The 22,957-nt window shown below is 46.7% G+C and overlaps 1 protein-coding gene across 1 annotated transcript; it reads left to right on the top strand.

Annotated features, from left to right (window-relative positions):
• Positions 1-1,025: 1,025 nt before the first annotated feature.
• On the top strand, positions 1,026-22,423 carry KLHL6 (kelch like family member 6). Its single transcript, XM_064720922.1, has 7 exons — positions 1,026-1,371; positions 5,921-6,086; positions 11,557-12,006; positions 14,089-14,326; positions 17,687-17,889; positions 18,952-19,165; positions 21,454-22,423. The coding sequence occupies exons 1-7, from the start codon at positions 1,112-1,114 to the stop codon at positions 21,753-21,755; spliced, it is 1,833 nt and encodes a 610-aa protein (XP_064576992.1). The 5' UTR covers positions 1,026-1,111; the 3' UTR covers positions 21,756-22,423.
• Positions 22,424-22,957: the final 534 nt, after the last annotated feature.

Genomic DNA, 22,957 nt, shown 5'->3' with positions numbered 1-22,957 from the left:
AGCACTCAAGCTACCAAGGTGAGGACTGGTCCTACATTCCTCTCACGGGGAGACAGAGGTGTGCTTTTTTACTTCCCAGTGTGAGAGTTTCCTAAGCAAGCCAGGGATTTGCCCTGTTACTCTCAGTAGGCTGTGCTGCTTATTAATTCAGCTTTGGTCAGGTTCTCATGTAGGTGATGTCCAAGTAGATCTGGCCCACCCTTAGGTGACAGTGAAACCTGCAGCACTGTGCTCTGGGTGCTGCTGTCATGCTGCAGGCTCAGCCCCAGAGCTGCCCTGCAGTGTCCCCACCGCCAGATGTGCAGCCACCACGTGTCTGTCCTGGGGACAAGTCAGATGCAGCTGTGCCTCAGGCTGTGCCCACCAGTGAGGATGAGGTGGGTGCCCTGCTCCCCAGGCTCTCTCCCTGAGCTGTCACTGCTAGTCAGAGCTGATGGCAGGGCATGGACCACATCCCTGTGCCCAGCAGTGCAGCCTGAAGACTGCCAGCTGTGAGATCTTTGGTGCTGGTCCATGTCCTTGAGAGAGTTGTGCCTGTTTAGCCCTAAAGAAAAGCTGTGCAATGGCTGCCAGCTAGCAAGTCATGAGGGACAGGAACATGCACTTGGAGAGCTTTCTGAATATGCAAGCATATTACTAAAAACCAAACCCAAACCCCAAACCAGCTCAGTTACTAATACCCACATACCTGAAAAAAGAAATATATATATTTTATATATTTTGCTTTTTCCCTTAGCAGCCCAGTCCACCAGGAGTGCTTGATAAGCATGTGCTGCACCTATCAATACAACCAACAGATAACAGCGAGGCACTGGCTTGAGGGTGGTAAGCAGGCTGTCCCTGTCACTTGTAATCTTCTCATCCAGAGGCATCTTAAGGCCTTTCTAAACACACTGATACTGCCTGAAAATCACTGAAAAAAACCCACCCTTTGTTTGTGTTAACCGGATGAGAAAGTGCAAGGCTTCCTGTTATGTGTGTGTGACAGCTACAGATAAGCAGAGACCTCTGGACAGGAAATCCGCCCAACTTCTGCAGTGTGATTTGCCCAAAGCCAAGGAGCTCTTTTTAGATCGAAGCACCAACAGAATGAGACGGGGCTGGCCAGAAAATGGGGGACACGCTGGAGAAGAGCTCTGAGGAGCCCGAGATCTCTTTGAACAATGAGTGCTCCACGAAAATGGGGGAGCTGGTGGAAGTGTCGAGCGGTGAGAAGGTGAAGTTTGACGACACAGGTCTCTCTCTGGTGCTCCAGAACGGCCTGGAGAACCTGCGCCTTGAAAATTCCCTCACAGACGTCGTCCTGTGCGTGGACAGCCGGGAGTTCTCCTGTCACCGAGTGGTCCTTGCTGCAGCAAGCAATTATTTCAGGTAAGGTTTGGAACCAACAAAACCAATACACTTATTGTGCTTCTTAGGCTTGAACTGTAGGTCTCCAAGGAGTGCAAACTGGGCGTTAAAGTGTGCAAATTCACAGTGAGCCTCTAATTCCTTACGTCTTCCAGCTTTTTCAAAGTCGGAGATTTAAATAAGGCAGGTGCGAAGTCGTAGATTTGCTGGAGTTCTGATACCAGCACTCAAAAATTCTGCTGGAGGCATGCAAAGAAAGACAGAATACTGGCAGACAAGTGCATGAGAAAAGGGTGTTGTAACCAAGTATCTTTAGCCACTTGTCTTCTCCCTTTGGGACCTGGGCAAAGAGGAATTCAGATAGAAAAAAAATATTCAGATATTTTTTTATTGAAACAGGAGTGGGTTTCTGGAACTTGCTAATTTTTCCTGTTACTGTTCTGGGGTAAAAATCTATATTGCATTATATTTTTGAGGAGGAAAGAGAAAGAATTTTCCAGCTGGAAATCAGCTGCAATGGGAAATATCTTCTTGAAAGCAATTTTGCCACTTTACTGTCTCCTTTTGGTCTGCTTGAATTTTTCATTCTTTCAATACAACAGATATTCTATCTGAGACTACTGGCCAACAGGAACAAATTTTAAACACACAGAGGAACTTGGTATCAGTTTTAGCACAGATTTTCCATTATCATTTTGACAATATCATTTAGATCAACACATTTGCATGGCTGGGATTTTTGTCTTTCTTTTTTTTACCACTAAAGTGGTCAGATGACTGAACAGCTACAGGGGAAACACGAGAAAAAAGGACCTGTGACCACTTGTGACATGAGCAGAGAGCTAATTTTACTGGAGTCTGGTAAGCTTTGCTGGTAGTGCCAGAACAGTTCTGCTTTTCTAATCTAGAATAGAGATTGTGTCTGTAAATATTTGGAGACAGGTATTATTTCTACAGAGAGACTACATTTATTGCATATGAGAAAATATACAGCTAAAAGCAGAGATTCCCAAATATTTCTTACCAACATTGTGTGCATAATGGATAGCAGATGCACAAATTAAAATAAAAATTATCATAATGATACTTTGACAAAAAAAACCCCCAATTTCACTATAAGTAAAGGTGCTGCAATCAGAAGGACTTCCCAGTTAAAACCAGGTAAGATAGTTTTATGAGAACAGCCCTTGGCCAGCTTTCCACTGAGCTTTTCCTGAGCTACAGCCTGGCCCACCCCAAGGCAGCTGCACATGTGTGCAGGGTCTGCCCCTCTGGGTGCTTCTGTTTGGCTTGGCTTCCCACAGAGCTGAGATTTATTGCACCTCACTGTCTGCCAGTGCCTCTTGTCACGACCCTTTGGGTTAGTTTCAATCACATGTGGCACAGGATGGAAATCTCAAACCTGAAGTTCCCATGAGTTTGATGGAAGTCTGCAGCTGGGAGAGGAGGGATGCTGGGCTGGCACCCTCAGTGCAGGGTAACAGGCAGCACACAGTGCCCAGAACAACCACACTGCCCTGGGCACAGCCAGCACAGGGCTGAGCTCCTGGGAGGGACCCTGCAGTGTGTGAGAGGAATAAGGAGGGAGAACGGAGGGCTCAGGAAGGGGAAGCTGAGGTTACTGTGAGGAGGGAAAGGAGGACACAAGTCTGCAGGGAACTGAGCTTTGCTGGTTCTGCTGCTCACAAGGAGCCTTCATTCATCTTGCCACAACTCTCTGGGAGCTGCATGGCCCCAGAGAAAGAAGGAATTCTTAAATCCCACTGCCCCTGTGAGCACTTTCCATGCTATGACAGCACCTCCAAGAGCCAAGCACAGGAGTAAAGCAAAGGGACCCAGTGACTCAAGGGCTTCACTCCCCTGCACATTACACAACCCCTTCCTGAGGCTGGTGCTGCAGTGTGGGCAACCCACAGTAGCTGACAAGCACTTAAACAGAGCTAACCCCTTCTAGGCCTTCTTCAGCACTGCTGCAGAGCAGATAGGCTGATTCTTGTGATGTCCTGCACCCACAGACATAAAAACATTAACTCTCCATTTACCTCTGTGATGACAGCAAGGCAGAGAAGGGAAACACTAGCTAAGGTGGAACAGTAGCTCTTTAATCCTGCACTGCCCAAGAGTAGTGGGAGAATGGGGCTGGGAGAGGTTGAAGCATCCCAGAGCATCCTCGGGCTCCAGCATGGTTGTTTGAAGTCAGGTTCATAATTCCAAGCACAAGCATTCCAGTGTGGGACGGTGCTTAAAAAGTGCTTCATGAAACTGCAATCCATCATTTATTTTACTGAGATTTCTCTGATTTTAAATTAGAAAAAACTTAGAATTTTTTCTAAAATTACCCATTTTTGGGTATCTAAATTTGGTACTGGGCCCTCAATTCAGATGTGCATTTCTTGGAGTACCTGTTGGTTTAAAGGTGCAGTTTAGAATTACACAGGGACAAGAACCAGGGAAGCATACAATGGAATTAGTAACCACATCTGAAGGATTTAGAGCCTCCTGAGGGTGAGTTCAGAAAGATTCAGAGGCAGCATTTTAATCCCTAGGAGAGAAGCTCAGCCTGATCAGCTTGAGATCAGGTGTTCCCCTTGCCAGCACACAGGGTGGGAATGAGAACCTCTCCACTTGAGTAGAAGGAAGGGCACCGCAGTCAGCACTGCCCAATTCAGCCCTGCCACGATCTAGAGCACCATGCTTTAGAGGTGTGATTTCTGCAGCTCACATTACATCAATCCACACCCTACAAAATTGGGAGTGGATGGCAGCTCTAAGCCAATTACAAAGATCAGGAGACAGATAGGCCTAAGCACTTTGACCAGAGCCCTGTGCACAGCCACAGCAGAATGCTGAGGTGGTTTCTGAGCAGCCTTGCACAAGTGTCACCCTGGGTATCTCTGACTGACCCCAGCAAACACTCTGGTCTGTGGGACAGAAGTGAGACTCTCACCTGCCCGACAGGGATGGGTCAAGACAAGTCTGGAGTCACCAGCTAAAGAGATGAAAGGAAGAAGAGCAGACACCACCTGCACCCTCCATGGCCTGGCTCTCGTTCAGATGAAACATCCGGCACCCGTCAATCCCGCATGACCGAAACAGCTCCGCTGTGCCAACCTCCCCTCCGTGCTGAAACCCATTCCCTGGGACAAGTGGGAACTCAGGGCTGCTGCTTTCAGATGGCCCCTGCCCACACATCCCTTGATAGTGCCAGAGGGAGAGAAGCTAAATGGATCCCAGTCTTGTGGTCACTGAAGTTAAGGAGCATTTGTCCAAGTGCCTTTGAAATATTCTGATTTCAGTAGCTGCAGAAGCTGGACCATGAGGCAGGGCAGCAAAGCAAAAACCTCTAATGGGCTGAGTGAAAGAAAAATGAGAATTTTGGCAGAACAACTTTTCTGACAAGTAACTTCTCTGCCCAAATTTCCTGCTCAAAAGTTAGGCCTCTCTATCCAGAGGCAGTTTTGCACATTGAGGTAACCAAGACCTTGCTATGAAATTTCTGCTGAGGTAAGGAACAGGTAGTTCTTAGAGCAAGTAGCAGCTGGTATCTTCCATCCATTTGCCATTCATTGTGCCTAACTGCTTTGCAATAAAATCTGTTTATGTCTTGGTTCCAGTAAGATCTGTCAATCAGACAGCTTAATTCAGGCATTTCTTTTACAAGAAAAGCATGGCCCAACACTTGGGACCTCTAGCCATTTCCCAGGTTGCATTGTCCTGTCAACATTGTGTATGACTAACAAAGAAGGGCTTGGAATGCAGGGTAAAGAGTGCTTCTAATTACACTTTAGATCTGCACATGTTTTTCACCAATGCAGTTACAAGTGGACTCATATAATTCTGATCTGTTGAGACAGATTCCAAATGATGTGACATCTCGTTCTCTGAATGCAGCGAACAAGAAGGGACTGATCAAAATCCTAAGTAAAAGCAAAAAGCATTGGAAGAAATACTTAAATCTATGAATTGAATTTGCAGAGGAAGATGTATGTGTTTGTCTTGCAGCTGTCACAATGTAAAATGGTTTAAAATAGAGAATTTCTAATTTTTTCTGAAATATCTGCCTAGTGCCAAAGGTATGTCTGGTGGTCACCTTTCAGCTGCAGTATTATCCACCAGAGAAGAGTTGCTATCTACATCTGTGAAATGTTAGGCAGTAACTAACAGTAGTTCCAATTCATGCAAATTCAATTGCTTCTCTAACCAAGAGGTACCAACTCTACAATCCCAACATTTAGCAGAAGAAAAGTCGGACTCTAAATGAGAAGAAAATCCATAATCCATTCTCCCCTTGCCCCCCACTGGTATTAAATCCTTTTGCTGCCATGGAGCCCCAGGTCTGCTGTAGGGGACAGCACAGAGGAATCCATCCTGTGTCTATGCCTTATCAAACTCATGAGTACAGAGGTAGAAGTGCAACAAAAAGAAATTTTCTTGTTTCTTTTCAACAGGAGTAATTGCATAAAATATGAAGCAATCAGAGTATTCTGTGTTGAAATCTAAATAGCCCAATGTTTTCAGAATGCCTCATCCTAACAGGAATGCAGTAAAAGATAAATGCCTTTCTTTCCAGGGCCATGTTCTGCAATGACTTAAGAGAGAAATATGAGGAGAAGATCATACTAAAAGGAGTTGATGCAGAAACCATGAATATACTCCTGGACTACACTTACACCAGCAAGATGCTCATCACAAAGCAAAATGTACAGAAAGTCCTGGAAGCTGCCAGCCTCTTTCAGGTACAGATAACTCAGCTGCACTGACCCAGTCTCTCTGTTCTGGCAACATCACATCTTACCCTGGTTAGCACACTGCAAACTTCTCTGATTTCATGAGTTCTGGAAGCATTTTGCTTCATATTTACTTACATTACAGTAAAAAATGGCAGTGGCATCCACGTACTGGAATTTTGCTGTGCTGAGTGCCATGCAAACAGGAAAACAGCCTGGCTGTGCCTCCAAGAGCTGCTCCCATGTGCTGCCTGCCTGGCAGTGCTCCCCAAATGCCAGGTCAGTCAGAAGGGTTAGGGGCAGCAGCTGGCATGGCTGGCCAGAGCAGGAATTTGCTTTGCCTCTCTGTCTCCCCTGCCTTGAGATGGAGGCTTGCCAGCCAAAGTTAGCATCCTCCTTTGTAGAACTCGTGATGTAAAGGGTTTTAGTCATGGCCTGGGACCTGTGGGAGGCCAGAGCTGGGCAGTGTCACTCAGCCTTTGGTCCACGAGGCATTCACGTGTCCTGTAAATCACCTGTGAGGTCTACCAAATTGCAGTGTCTGCTACCATGCTGCAAATTGCTAACAAATTGTAACCAACACAACCTGCCAAGTGCCAATGTGTGTGTGTGTCCATTCTTCCCAGTAGGGAAGGCAAGAAACACCCAGCTCTGTGATCATTGTGGTTCAAGAGGGAATTCAGATTCTTGAATCTTACATGGAAATTCTGCTCTGCAGTTCTGGAACTCTGCTTTCTGGAACACAAGTCCTGTGAGGATCTGCTTAGGGAGCTGGGGGTGCTCAGTTTGGAGAAAAGGAGGACCCTATTTAAAAGGGACCTTATTAAACAGGAGGACCCAAACAGGGTACCCTCAGGGGGTCCCGTATTGCTCTCTTTAACTCCCTGACAGGAGGCTGTAGCCAGGTGGGGATCAGGCTCTTTTCTCAGCTAAATTATTGCAGTATAGATATTCCAATGTAACTTATCTCCTTTTCTCTAGAAACTGTTTTAGAAAAAATTTTACTTAATTATGACTTTCTTTATTCCCTTCTAGTAAGTTTTGACCAAATGCAGTCAAAACTGACAGTAGGAAGAGGTGGAGGGCTGTTTGGAGAGAGCAGGCATCCCTGCCACGGTGGGATAAGCAGGTGAAGGGTTTGGAACAGCTGAACAGCTAAGCCTCACCCTCAAGCGAGCCAGACAAATTTTTTCCACCTAAAGCACAGTTGCAACATAAGTTCAACAGTCACCTCCTCTGTCTGGGCTGGTGGCTGCCCAGCCACTGCACTTGCAAGGTTGGTGCCCACCCTGGATCCCGCCCAGCAGCCTCTGCCACCCACACTGCCTGCAGAGCTGCTCATCCTTTCACCCTGGGAAGGGTCAGGATCCCAGTGCTTCCCAGGCCATGGCAGGCAGCCCTGCTTCCCTCACCAGAACTCAGCAACCACCTCCAGACCTGCCTACACTGCTCCTGCCCCCCCAGGGACCTCTGTATTACCCATTCCCTCAGCGGGGTTTGGGTGAGGGACCACATCATCTGTGCTGGTGGAAGCAGAGAAATAAATGGTGAGAGGGAAGCAGGCTTCTGAGCAGATGGAAAAGAAACTATTGTCACCAAAGGCTGTAGTGGGCACACTGCCATGGAATTGCCAAGGGCTGTGATGCCCACTGCCATAGAAATGCCAGGTGCAGTGGGAACAGTGGAGGACGCCCCGAGCTTCCCCCTCTGAGCAGAGCAGGGCAGCTCTGCCCTCAGGCCATGGCTGAAGCACCACCAGCCTTGATGGCCTGACTGACCCCAAAGCACCCCTCATCCCTGGGTTAATCCACTTTACATTCGAGGGGAAATAGGGCTCCAATACCTGACAGCCATCCTGACGCCCTGGGCAGGGCAGAGCCAGGGCGCCGGCTGCAGGCCGTGCTGGACAGAGGGCACCGTTTGCTACCAAAGGCCTTCGGGGCAGCTCCGGTAGGAGAGGGGCCGGCGGGCTCAGATCGCCTCCATTCCCCAGGAACAGCCCTGCAGGGGTCTGTACCCCTCAGCCGGCTGTGGCCGGGGCTCAGATCGCCTCCATTCCCCCAGGAACAGCCCTGCAGGGGTCTGTACCCCTCAGCCGGCTCTGGCCGGGGCTCAGATCGCCTCCGTTCCCCCAGGAACAGCCCTGCAGGGGTCTGTGCCCTTCAGCTGGCTCTGGCGGGCTCAGATCGCCTCCATTCCCCCAGGAACAGCGCTGCAGGGGTCTGTGGCCCTCGGGTGGCTCTGGCCGGGGCTCAGATCGCCTCCAATACCCAGGAGCGGCCCTGCAGGGGTCTGTGCCCCTCAGCTGGCTCTAGCGGGCTCAGATCGGCTCCATTCCCCGGGGAGCAGCCCTGAGGCGGGCTGTGGCCCTCGGCTGGCTCTGGTGGCCAGGGTCCCCCGGGTCGCAGGTGTCACCGCTGAGCTGGGACAGGACCTGTCCCTGCAGCCACAGCCGAGGGTCACCAGCTGCAGGGTACAGGATCCGGCCCCACAGTGCGCTGCATACAGACAGGGATTGTGAATGAGAGATCTTTCAGTCCCCAATCCCTTCCCTTTCTGGGGGCTCTAGCTGGAGGCAGGCCTGCTGGCACTGCTTACACTCCACCATTGAATCGAAAACAAGCAAAGACTCATATGGGGAGAACAAATTTTACTAGTCAGAGTGAAAGCCAACTGGTGGCCAAGTAAGCGTATGGGATGTTTCTAGCTAGTGAGAACCTGGATTCAAATGGGTATTAGGAGAAGGACTAACTTATTGAAGAAACTGTTCTCAGGGAACAGGGCTTTTAAAGTGCCTGGATTGGCATTAGGAGGGGTACTCACAGTGGACAAACAAAAAATTCAGAGCTCTGCCAGGATAATCAGAGCAGATGGAGCAGAGGCTCAGGGTTGTCTTCCTTCTGATGCTCTCTTGAGTCAGCCACCTGCTCTCCTGGGACTGACTGACATATGCCAGCAAGTTTTGGGGGAGTTTTGGGGGGAATTTAGTGTCTAAATGAAGGCAGTGGTGGGGAGTCAGTGCAGCACAGAGATGAGGAGCAGAACCAGGGAAAGTCCTGCCTTGATTCGCTCCCAAGCAGCGCAGGCTCTCCGGTGGAGCCCTCAGCAGGGCTGTTTCTCACACCCACACCTCGCAGTTCTGCATTTGCCTGGCCACAAACAGCCCCGCAGTGAGGGAGTGGGGCCTGCTGGCCGTGAGAGCACCGTGCACCTCCCTTCACCTCCTCAGCACCGCTCTTAATGAGCCATGTGTAAATAATTAGAGAACTCTACCGAGGTTTGCTGCAGGCTGTGAGAACGTTGTTTCGGGGTCTCTTCCCAGACTCACAGATGACTCGATGAATGACCTTGGCAAATGCTAGGTTTGGGGTTTTATGTGTCTCATTACTGACAACTTTGAATGCTTATGCTTAATAAGCTTAATAAGGCTGATGCTTAACCTGCCTCAGGTCTGAAGCCTACCTGGTGGCAAAGTCCTTTCAGATCCTCAAGGAAATGTCCTGGTGAGTTCAGAGTGCTTGCCTTGTGCTAGCCCTGAGAGCAGGCAAGGGGAATATGGCAGTTGCCACGGTGCCAATGAGCTGTGCCACCATGCCACCATGGGCCACAGATAGATTTTTATCACAATTAATGTCAGTGGTGGCCACACATTCTGAGACCTCACATAGCCTCGTTCATCAGTCAGTTGCATTTCTCTAAACTTTTGACCACATCTAAATGTAAAACAGGAACCAGGCAGTCTGTACACAGCGTCTGCGATCGCTCAGCTCTGATAAACAGTCTAAATATGTCAACACGACACCGACGAGTCTGGAAGATTCTACCCTAATTACTGAAACAAATCTACATACTACAGTGTTTAAAACTGTTTCGCTTCCTCTTTGCCCCTCAATTACTATTGCACAACCTTCCCCAGTGAGAAAACATGAGTTAAAATGGTTTACTTGCTGACACTGGATGGAAAAACAACCCAAAAAGCACAGATGGAAATGCACAACATTAGCTCTGACCCATCAACCAACCAGTCTCAAACCAACTCTAGCTAATGAAAAGTATTACTACAAATTAAGATTGTACTTTCCAATATATTTGTAACTTTTTTATTAACACCTGTAAATTCACCACCTTCTACTTCAGAAGTATCTTTCAGAAAGAAATACATGATTTAAGTATTCTGCACAATGCCACAAATTTTGTGTGAGGGGAGACACTGAATGATTGCAGAAAGCTCTAAAGTTTGGTTCTTTTTTTTTTTTTAATTTAAACCAACATAAATAAAATATAGACCCTTTCCAATATTTTCCTGGGGTTCAAAATTGACAGCTTTGATTTCTGCACACAGCATTATTGCATTGTTCAGTGGCAGTATTTGTGCCTGAAATTACAGAGGTGATGGGAAATCCATTAGGATGAAGCACTGTAACTGATCAGTTCTACCCAAAACTGGTTCTCAATTCCTGAATAATCAGCAGCAATCCAGCTCAGATCAGAGTTTTTAGGAATACCCTGCAGGCACCTGTGGCCCAGAATATGTGCATTTGGGACCTCAGGTGGGGTTATTTTGCCAAGGAAATTCATGACAGTGTTGTGATGCCTTATTGAATGCAAACACAGCCAGTTCTCTGATTAAGGAGACTCTGTGTGTAAAATGCATATCAATATTTTTTTCAGCCAATGGTGATGACAAAGGTCACTAGACCCTCTGAAGGCCTCCCCCACAACAGATTCTTACCAGAAACTCCTGTCTGTTAGGAATCTCAAAGGAATTGCTGATGGTCAATCTCTTCCTGCCACTCATCCCAGGCTAGGACTGCTGCCCATTCCTTCTGGGGCAGCACACTCCAAACCTCCCAGACCTCAGCACTCATTTCCCACTGCTCTCACAAGATGCATTTGGAGTTTGGATGGTGGGAACATAAATGCAGACAGTGGAGCCGCCTTCACTCTAAACCCAGGCTCTGTTCTGGCTGGTCTGAGCTAACGTGCAAGATGAAGTAGGGGAAGCAAACTGGATGCCTGGGATCCTTTGTAACTCCATGATTGCCAGTGCCTTCACTCTAAAACCAGACTGTTCTAGTTGGTCTGAGCTGACATGCAAGATGAAGTAGGGGAAGCAAACTGAATGCCTGGGGTCCTTATTTGTGCTTTGTAACTCCATGATTGCCAGTGCTTGGAGATCTCATGGAGGAAAAGGGAAGAGTAGGAAACTTTTGTGAAATAAAGAAAATTCATGACTGTCACAGGTCTTCTGTACCCTGCAAGAGGGGAAAGGAACAATTGGATGCAGAGGGAATAAAAGCAGTGGGAGGAAGAAATTCTTATTTCAAACTGCAGATCTTGGGAGATACCTGTGCTCAGATGATCCAATTCCTGTCTCCCCCAGCTCTTTGCTGTATTGGGATAGCTGGTTGCTCCATAGCTCCCCTGTGACAGTTTTCATTAACCCTTCAGTGCTTATAGAAGTTTTTTGTGCCCACAGTTCCTGCGCATGGTAGATGCTTGTGCCAGTTTTCTCACCGAAGCCCTGCAGCCAGAGAACTGCGTTGGCATCCTGAGGCTGGCTGATGCCCACGCCCTGCACAGCCTCAAGCAGCAGGTACAGAACTACATCATCCAGAACTTCACCCAGGTCCTGAACTACGAGGAGTTCCTGGAGCTGCCGGCAGACATCCTGTGCAGCACGCTGAAGAGCGACGAGCTCTGCGTCACGGAGGAGGCGCAGGTGTTCGAAACCGTGATGAGCTGGGTCCGTTACAAGGAGTCCGAGCGGTTTTCCCTCCTGCCCGACGTGCTGGAGAACGTCCGGCTGCCCCTCTTGGACCCTTGGTACTTTGTAGAGACTGTTGAAGCTGATCAACTCATTAGACAGTGTCCAGATGTCTTTCCTTTGCTCCAAGAAGCAAGAATGTACCATCTGTCAGGCAATGAGGTGAGTCAAACAGGAAGGTATTAGCCACTCTTTGTAAATGTCTCATGCTTCAGCTCAAAAATTGATTTGAAAGGAGCAGCGCCATGGGGCAGAAAAAGGTAATCACACTGAATTTCCACTAACTGGCGCTACTGAAAAGTCAAAATGGGCCTCAGAATTTATCCTGCTGTCTGAGAAGATTCTGGTGGGTTGTTTGTTTTAAAACAAAGTGCACAGCTTCCTTTTTATGAACATCTGAGCTTGACCCTTCAGACACACTCTTGCTAAATGAAGACCCTAGGTAGCTTCCCTAGTAAAAAGCAAATGGTGCTAGCCCTGACACCTCACCCTCTCAGCTATTACTTCAAGCCTAAGAAAAGACGAATAATTTCCCCACCAAACCATGCCACAATCTGTAATGACTCTTTCAAGTGTGAATATGTAACATCTTCCCCTGTTACTTATGGGGAAAATGTTTCATAAAGGAAATATTCTCCCTCCTGTGCAGAAGACAGTGTCTTTGCAGAGGAGAGGCTGCCCATCCGCCACTTGCAGAGGTCCCTGCACCCAAGGAGACACATTAATCCTGACACCCCATCGAGTCCTGTCCTGCCTGCTCAGTGCAGGCTGCGGTGGATCTCAGGTTCTTCCACTGCCTTTGGAAGGCTGGGTATCACTCACATCTCCTTGGCCAAGATATGGGGGAGAGGGGAGAGCAACCCAGAGGTCAGATTGCACAACAGGAGTGAGGAAACGTGTCCCTCCTCAGTGGAGTCCCAGGAGGGCAGGAGGGCGTTGTGGGCCCATCGCTCAGGCGGCTGTGTCACCTGTGTCACCTGTGTCACAGGGCAGGGGGGCAGCCCAAGCGCTCCTTGTGCTGGTGACCGTGTGAGACCCTGCTCGGCGAGCTGGGGCAGTGCCGGCCAGTCCGAGGGAGCTCCCAGAGCAAGCCTGTCCCACGGAGCAGCGCTGTCAGGTGCATGCGGGCAGATGAAGGAGTGTTGCCCCGGGCTGCACACCATTAATTACACCCATCTTCAAAGGCACAGCCGCGGGAGGCTGCCTGCCAGCTGCCCTCCCCGCGGCTGACGCCTGGCACTGGTGGCAGGCAGGTTCAAACACAGTCCTGGAAGCTGGCAAGTTCCGGGACTCACGTTCTATAAAAATGTGCAATTCATTTTCTGGACATGGTCAAAATGCAAGATTCCTGTCTGTGTAGATAATATCTTCTAATATGGATAAATGATACTGATTTATAGAAACATGGTAAAAGCAGAAAGAGAGGTAAAACTTTAAGCAAGTTGCCTCCGGACACATATTTAACCTGTGGGTCTTGTTTGCAAGCATTTCCTCCAAGGAGAACACAAGTTTCCAAGCACCCCTTGCTCCTGGTGAGCATCACCTGGCAAAGAACTTCTCCAGTGTCCCTGAAACAAAGACCTGGCCAATAAACTGAGCCAACAAGCAGTAAATTAGAGCTAAGCACATTTCAGAGCCTGGTGCTGGCTTTAAATAAGTCTTCTAATTTTGGCTTGAGGTAAGAGCTTATACACAAAGAAACAAATAAAAATAACCCCTCCACAGCAGAGAATTGTTATTGTTCTGACACTAACATATCTCTTCAGGACAAATAATTGAGAGCACTTATTTTCTGCTAGCACTAACTGCACTCTTGCTCTCTCTGAGCTCCCCAAGGCATACACAAACCTTGGGGCCCCCCTACCCTGCCCTCACTCTGCCAACCCAAATAAAACCTGTCCTTTTCAGCACCTGACGTGCACCCAGCCTTGTCACTACTGCTCACCTGCATAGCTCTTGGTGCCAACCTGGTAATTCCTAAAAGGAAAGGATCCAAGTAGGTAGGCAAAAGCAACTAAGTTCAGAGTTGGAAAAATCCTGCTGAAAGAAGGACACAGCAACCTCTACTGAATGCTTCTAGGATGCTTTTCAGGCTTTCAACTTAGAAAGCATTGGCTGATTGGTTCAGTTGATGTAAGCCTGCTGTGATTTCAAAAACAGGTAATCAAAGAAAAGGTCTCTTGGCCTTTCTGTAATTGTAGGTGCAAGTGCCCTGTGTACTCACTCTGTCTCACTTGCATTTAGATCATTACAGAAAGGACCAAGCCCAGGATGCACGAGTTCCAGTCTGAGGTGTTTATGATCATAGGGGGCTGTACAAAAGATGAGAAGTTTGTAGCAGAAGTGACTTGCCTGGATCCTTTGAGGCGAAGCCGTCTGGAAGTAGCAAAATTACCAATCACAGAGCAGGAGCCAGAGAATGAGAATAAAAAATGGGTGGAGTTTGCATGCATAACTCTGAAAAATGAAGTCTACATATCAGGTAAGGAACAGGACATTGACTGGGAGTGCAAGGGGGGAGCAAAGTGTTCTCATGATTATTTTCAGCTTTTATCAAGACCATGCTTGAGGCAGTTTTAGAAAAATTAGGCACTGCAGGTATTTTAATGTTTTGGCTTTGGACATGCTCCAGAGTGGACTGGATGTGTAAGAACACTGCCTAGCTCTGATTTGAGCACAGGATTCTTTTTCAAACAACACAGATCTATATGCATAGGTACATGTGGGCAGCACCCTAAACAGGGACAAGGTCACAGGAAGGTTCTTGGGAACAGTTTACCAAACATGAAATGACAAATCATTTCAGCATCTCCTCGTGACAAGTTCATTTGAAGCTCCACATGCATTAGCAAAACTCTTCCAGAATCTGAGTCATTCTGCAAAAGTCAGTCAAGAACCTGCAGGGAACTGTCACTGATGATTGGCTGCCCCCTGAAAGCTGCCATCGCAGAGGACTCTAGACCTGCCCACCCACAGTTATTAACTTGGCAGTATAAACTGTCAAAGCCAGATGAAATCCCATGTTCCAGACACCCAGGGTGGGTCTGGACAACTCATGAGCTGATCACCATCCCAAGAGCTTCAGGAGATGTGTTTAACTTCCCACACAAATACAGTTGGGCTCCACACAGGGGTTTGATCCCAGAGCTACAGAGATTTTACTCTGACAATCAAAATGTTAAAATCAAGCTTGTTAACCAGTTTGACAGCTGCCTTTGATGGTCTGTCAAAAAATAAGTCGGATGATCTTGTTCTGCTTCCAGAGGAAAAGTGACAGCAAGCTTTTCATCACTGTGGCATTACAGGCCATGACACAGAGCAGGGCATTCATTGGTAGAATACTTCCTTTCTGCAAAACTGCCCACCAGATTCTATACTCCATCGAAGCAGAAGAGTAGAAAGGAGGAGAGTGGGCCAAAGTGTGAATGCTTTTCTTAAGTGTGAATAGTGGTCCACTGCCTTTATTCAAATATCTTCCATTGCATTCTTTCTTTTGGGAATCCTCATATTTTTGATACTTCATTCCAATTTAACATTTATTAAAGCTTTACCCTGCAATAAGAAATAGATTATTGTTTCCATAACTGCAAATAAAGAAGGTTTTTCCTTTCAGTCCACCATAGAGAGTTTCTGGCATTGGTCCCTCTTTTTAAAGGTAGCTGTACAGAGAAACCTAAGTCAAACATTCCAGCTAGGGAATATTCCCTCACCTTCACACCCTTGAGTTGAGAGGTCTTTTTTCCATTTGCCTTCAATTTGTAGCTCTTCCCTCCTTCTCAAGGCTTATTGCATTCTTTTATTCCTGACATCTTTTCCAATGTCTCTTCTCCACTTTTATTTTATGTTCTATCCAGGCTACCTCCAGGCCAGGCTAACACATTCCCTGCTGTGGTGAGTCTAAGCTGGCTTTCCCTTTGCTTCCATTCTCACACCTTCTCTCTCTTCCTTCTCTGCTTACTTTGGTATCTCTGAGTCCCTCTCTCCATTCCCTCATTGCCTTTCACCTTTTTGCCCTTTGCACACAAATAAAAGGCTGAGTGGACCAAAGCCATTTGCACGTTTTTCTCAGCTAAACCAGTTATTAGTGTCTCAATCCTGATTAAACAGCTACTTCCTCCTGCATGTCCTTCTACTTTTGTTTTCTTTCTTTAGCTCCTCTAATTTGCTTCTGCTCTAACTTGACTTTCATTTTTCCTAACTTCATCTCCCCTTCCATGTGCTCATTTCCCTCCATATCTTGGTACAGTCTGGAGTCTTCCCTGCTCCTTGAGCATCTCAAAAATAGGAAAGTCCTTTGCACAAGATTATGACTACTGTTAGATCATGATTTCCCCAAAAGAGTTTCAATGCTTTGACTGGATGGCCTGAAACACTACATTTGCAGCATAACTAAAAATGACATAAATTATCATTCACCATTCTGATGTGTTTACTAAGTTAGGTACAATTTCTCTTGAAATTAGAAAGAATTGTTGTCCAGAGGAAAAACAGAAACAAAGTAAACCGCCAAAAATCTCTCCCTGTCCCCTGATGTGCAGCAAATTCACCCACTGGTCCAGCTGAAGTTACTATATGAGTTTCAGCCTGAGGAGGAAAGCACAAGCTCAAGTCAAAGGGAAATTTCAAGGGAGAGTAAAGGGAACACCTGCAGTCTCTCAGCCCCATTGTAGCCATGAATGCTGCATTCAGCCCCTTTGGCCACTTCAGCTATTTGAGTGCAAATAAAATTCGCCACATATATGTGAAAAATACTGGGACAAAAGCACTACAAACGACTCTTTCTAGCATGCTAATTATCTCCCATTCAATCTGCTGTTTGGCCCAGAGATAGGCTGCATCAGTTTGCAGTGATCTGCCTGCACTACAGAATACCAATGAAGGCAGACATTTTCTCAATGGAATATGAATTCTCTTTTCAGTATATTCACCAGTGAAGCAAATGTTTAATCAGGTTGCAGATGATGGAATAAGCTACTCAGTCTGTAAATGTGGTTTCAGGCTTAACTAGATCTGTTTGTATTACAGTTACACCAGAGACTGTAGGCAAACAACAGCTCCTGTTTAAAACACTGCTCTCTGCTTTAGCACAAGCAAAGATCCACTTGCAGGTGAGCTCTAGAATGAGTTTGCAGGGTCCAGTTTTGATCTTCAAGCTATAAATATGAAGCTCACCCAAGTCTGTAGAGAAAGAGACCAGAAGGAGAGGCACAAAAATGAGATCCCAGCCATATGGTCCCAGGGTTGAACAGTAAAACTTGCAAGTCCTGCAGGACTATTGTTGGTAGGAGTTCAGTCAGGTCTTTTGCTTTATGATGCAAACCACAGGGCTGGCTGGATCTGCCCTGCACAACCTGGCAGTTTTCCAGTGCATGCCTGTCTTCAAGGGATTTGGCACTACCAGCTGCAGCATCCTCCACTAGCTTACTTAAATCACCTTTGTTTGTTTGTCCCTTTGCAGCAGTTCTGCAAAGCCCTGGTGTTCACAAAAATCTCCTGCATGTCACCTTGCTGTGTGGTTGGTCATGCACTCAGTATTGAAATGAAAGTGGTTGTGGTCTGGTAAAGTGAGGAACAGTGATTTATCTTCACTGAATATTTGGCTGCAGAAATTGTTCCATTTCCTTCACTATTAAGTAAACTTATAATTTCTTATAACTTATTTATTAAACTTATAAATTTCTAAATGCAGAAATTTTCTTCTGTTGTAACAGGACCAGTTAACAATAAGTAATAAGGATTTACTTTCCATGTAAGAAAAATGAGAGAACACAATTTTAAGCCTATTGGAGTTTTGAAGTAAATACAAGCTATGCTATATTTACCTATGTCATGTACACTACAGGTGGCAAAGAAACAAAGCATGATGTCTGGAAATACAATGCCTCCATCAACAAATGGATACAAATTGAATATCTCAACATTGGGCGCTGGAGACACAAAATGGCAGTGTTGGGTGGCAAAGTCTATGTCATTGGGGGCTTTGATGGCATGCAGAGAATCAACAGCATGGAAGCATATGATCCCTTTCACAACTGCTGGTCAGAGGTAAGAGGCTGCATCACATAACATTTTAATTATTTTGAATATTTTATTCAGACAATCTTAGGGCTTGGGTTCATCAAAATGATCTTGTATCATTCTTTTAAGTATTTCTGGTCTTTACAAACCCAATTTTTTTTTCTATGGAAATGCATATCCTTGAGAAGGTAAAAATCCCTGGATTGCCAGCCAGTCATTTCCTATGAGACATCTAATGCCTAACTTTCAATTTTTTAGTTGGCTTTTAAAGCTAGTAGTCCATAAATCAAGGAGTAAGAATATAGTATGCATGAGCCAGAGCACAGGCTGAAAACTACTGCTCTGACACATTTAATATGTATACAAAATGCGTCTATCAAGCTATGCCTTATGTATAGTATGGGTTATACATTAAACTGAAAGTACAGGTTTGAAGGTAAACAAGATTAAACCCACCCCCTATCCCCCAGTTCTACTCACTGTGTTTCAAATAATGAGAGGAGAGAATTAGGCATCTAATTAATCCATGACAGTAATGAGATTAGGCATCATAACAGCAGATACAGCCCATTGTCTCTGGATTATACAAAGCAGTGTGGATGACTCTAACAATCACAGCTGCAAGTAGCAAGATCAGTACAAACAAATTTCTTGTGCTTTTTTGCAATGCATGGAAGCATGTAAAGGAGATTTTTGGCATTTCTGATATTTCCTAGCTTTTGAATTATTGATAAAGTAATTTTAATTTCAGCATTTGAACATAGCATATTTTATTAAGGCTTTTTGCAGTCTTAAGAAAATGTAAAAATGGAAAAGAAACATTCTTTTCCCTTATCCTTAGAAACATCATCTTCTGAACCCTGCTTAAAAAGGGACACCTGACTTAAAATTCTGCAGGCTAGAAACTTAAACTGCATTGATTTCTTGAGGTTCCTGAAGTTTGGAAGGAATGGGGTTAGCAACACAGTCTGTTGGCTCTGCTTCGTGAGAGATTTGTTTTTTTCAGTTCAGCCGTTAAAAAGCGAATGCTCCCCACGGGCATCAGTCTGACTGCTCCCCATGGTTGCTAATGATTCTCTTTGGTGCCAGGCTGCTCCCCTGATGGTCAATGTGAGCTCCTTTGCAGCAGCCAGCTACAAGAAGAAGCTGTACGTGATCGGGGGCGGCCCCAACGGGAAGCTGGCCACGGACAAGACGCAGTGCTACGACCCGGCCACCAACGCCTGGAGCCTCAGGGCTGCCATGCCCGTGGAGGCCAAGTGCATCAACGCTGCCAGCTTCAGGGACCACATCTACGTGGTGGGTAAGTGCCGCACCGTGGCTCTCCTCGGCTGCACCCTGTGCTTCTGTGAGTTTCACCCACGTGGAGTGTCATCACATGGCTCTTCCCGGTGAGATTAGCGAGGGGTGGGAATCCAGGATGTTCACAAACAGTAGGCAAAGGTCACCAAGTCAAAACCCCTGTTAGCATGGCAGCTCTCTTGGAAAGCTGGAGCTAGCCCAGACAGCTTAAAGCCAGCCAGAGATGTGTCATAGTGGCAAGGGCATGATCCCATGGCTTCATCATGTCTTCTCTCCAGGGACATTACACAACCCACCACACACAGGATTTATGCAGGGATAAAAGTACTAGGAGCAGGTCAGAGGAGCAGAGCCACTGATACCCAAAGACCCAGAGCTCTTCACTAGATTGCACTTGGGGTTAATTCAGTCAATCACCAGAACTGGAAGTAAAAATGGAAGAACAAGAGTTTGATGGTTGAGTTGAACTCTGGGGGGAGGAGAAAGCCTGCACACATCTCCAGGTGGTACTGGGAAAACCAAAAGAAAAGAAGAACATTTATTTCCAAAACAGGAGCTCTGAAAAGTTTCCCCTCCCTCTCTCAGCCTTGTTGCAGGGAATTCCAATGTAATCAATATGGTGCTGAGAGCTGGCATAGATCTGGAGTATTCACCAAATAATTAATGGTGCTCTGGAGGGCAATTTATAATCTGCATGTGTGTGCACATATACACACACACACACCCCTTTTGTGTACAAAAATACCTCATGCTTGTCCTCAGCACTGGAGCTGACCTCACCCTGTTTGCACAGGATGACAGGGAGAAGGCACATGACTTATGGGCTAGCTGATATAACTCCTGATAAAATGGACATGATGCTCCAGTTACATTCATTCAGCATCTTTCAGACAGCAACACCCACTAGTAAATCTCTTGTTTATCTATCTGAGAAACAAATCTACTCTAATTGGATAGGAATCAGCCCCATCTGAAGTTTAAAAGATAAAAGAACATTTGGTAACTGCATCCAAAGCAATCAAATGACCTAGACTGATGAATTACCAGCTGCCAGGTGAATCACCACAACTAACAATGTCTGTTTTCAGTTCCAATTACCTCACCTCTGAATGACTTGATCACCCCTCAGGTGCTGCACTACTATTGTCAAACTCAGCATCTGTTATAAGTACCACAGACAAATGCTCACTTTGCCAGCAGGGAGGATGCCAGCCATTGCTGCCCTCATCAATAAGACCAAGGTTCAAGGTTTCCTTATCCAGAAGAACAGTGCCAGACTCTTTTCAGAAGTGGCCAGGGACAGGACAAGGAACAATGACCAAAACTACAACATAAGAAGTTCCACCTCAGCCTGAGGAAAAGACTTCTTTATGTTGAGGGTTGCAGAGCACTGGAACAGCTGCCCAGTGGAGTCTCCCTCTCTGGAGACATTCCAAACCCACCTGGATGCATTCCAGTGTAACCTGCTCCAGGTGACCCTGCCTTGGCCGAGGGGTTGGACTGGATCATCTCCAGAGGTCTCTTCCAACCCTTACAATTCCGTGATTCTGTACAGCTAATACAGAAAACCCATTCAGTGCCTGCAAATTTCAGAATAAGAACCATTTTTAGCTGCTGGTAATCTTAGGAGGGGATATATTTTCATAGCCTTTCATGAGAATTGAGGTATTGACCATTTTTTCAAGAGAAAAGGACACTGCAAGATTGAAAAGGTGCACTAAGAACCTTTACTAAGAATCATTAATAACTTCAGTTTTGGGAAACACAGAGAAACTGAAGGTCACTCTCTGTTTAACAAACCCATAGAAAGATTATTGATTCAGTCTGACAAACTCTAAACAAGGAAGGGTTTTTGAAAGCAGCCAGTTCCAGGAAGAAGGAGGATTAATGGATGGAGGAATGAGTGGGAAAATCCTGTTCCCATTTCTAGCAGTGATGGTTTACCACAGCTGGTCCTCCATGATCTAAGAGCTTTTCAACAAAATGGCATTTTTCTGAAGCTGGAGCAGCAGGTATGAGGAAGATCTGTTGCTAGGTGCACTGTGGTCACACTGAAGGATCACAGCAGTTTGTTCTGGCCCTAAATTCCACAGCCTTATGAACAATAAGTAGCCTTCTGCAGATCAGGCTTTCAAAACAATAAAGTATCCTGTGACCTTGTTTTTTCTTGGCTTTGGGGCACAAACCATTCTTACAAATTTCAGGAACTGAGTCTTGTTGAAGTGGATGGTTGAATTAAAATCCCTTCCAGGAATGGCCAGTGCGAACCAATGTCCATTTCCTTGGCAGGTGGGGCAATGAAGGCTCTGTACTCCTACAGCCCCCGGGAGGACACATGGTGCCTGGTGACTCAGTTCAGCCACGAGAGAGCCAGCTGTGGCATCTCTCCCTGCAACAACAAGCTGTTCATCACCGGCGGCCGGGATGAAAAGAACGAAGTCATTGCAACCGTGCTCTGCTGGGACCCTGAAACTCAGAAGCTGACGGAGGAGTGTGTCCTGCCGCGGGGGGTGTCGCACCACGGCAGCGTTACCCTCAGGAAGTCCTACACGCCCGTCCGCAAGGTTGTGCCCGGGGCAGTTTCTGTCTGAGCCGCAGGAGCCCTGGCCTGGCACAGACTGCAGTGAGCACGGCTTGGAGCTGGGGAGCAACGATGGAACAGCACCGCAGCCCCTCTGGGGTGTCTGTATATATGCTCAGTCCTTGTGTTTGTACATTAGATCCTTAAGTTATCTTCATTCCTTCCCTCCACAGAAGAACAAAGGGACCAGCTGTAGTTTACTCCTGCCAGCACAATACCTCGAATCAGGCAAAGAAATGTAGGTGGGAAATTTACTTCCCAGCTCTATCTACCCTGGAATGTGCTTGAACTGGCTCAGTCTGGTCCCAGAGTTTGGCCAACTATTTATTGTGTTAAGTTGGATTTGCAATACCTACTAGTGAAAAAAGAGAAGTTGCTTTTGGAATTAAATATTTGTAACTTTGGTAGGTCATAACATTGTGTCTTCCAAAGCTGTGCTTTTTTTCTCCCAATGTTTGGCACATTAGGGTAAGTTTGAACCAGTTTGTTTGTTTGTTTGTTTGAAGATACTTTGCTGGTTTTTCAGTTCTGCATGACCAAACCAAATCCATCTCAGTTTGCAAACCTTGCTGTCATTCCCAAGAAAGAGACTGCACAGGCTGCAAATGTAAATGAAGGCTAATTTTTTTCCACGGAACATTCACTGCGGCTGTTTTCTAAATAAAGCAGGCCAAACCCAAGTTTCCCTTTCCTTTGCTGTGTGCCGGTGCCTGTTGTGCCTGGAAGGTTCCCCCTCCATTGCTGTGCCCAGGCGGGCAGCAGAGCGGCTCCATCCCTGTCCCCGTCCCCGTCCCCACAGGGTGGCACTGCGCTCCCAGCGTTCCCCGCACGGCTGTGGCTTCCTGCAGCGCAGCCGGACCCAACAGCGTGCGGCAGAGAAAAACAGCTCCAGGTACTGCTCCCCGCCTGCTGCATGCCACTGTCACATGCTGCACCAGAGGGGGCAAATGTTCAACGGGCAGGAGGGCCCGAGTCTCAAATCCCGGCATCTGGGTCACTTGTAGGGAAAGAAAAACAAACATGGAAGAGGTCACGCCCGGGACGCCCTGGGACACTCTTGGCCAAGGACTGGGAACATATTCCCGTCCCTCCTCCCCTGCCTAGTTGCTGGAAAGAGCCAACTCGCTATTAAATCAAGACAGAAAATACACTGCAAAACAAATCTCTCCAAGCAGAGAGCAGTGACTCCTTCCAGCCTTCCCTCCCTCTCTG

Source organism: Zonotrichia leucophrys, chromosome 9 (genome assembly GCF_028769735.1).
Source record: "Zonotrichia leucophrys gambelii isolate GWCS_2022_RI chromosome 9, RI_Zleu_2.0, whole genome shotgun sequence".
NCBI classification, from domain to species: domain Eukaryota; kingdom Metazoa; phylum Chordata; class Aves; order Passeriformes; family Passerellidae; genus Zonotrichia; species Zonotrichia leucophrys.
This window is presented reverse-complemented; position numbering and strand designations above follow the sequence as displayed.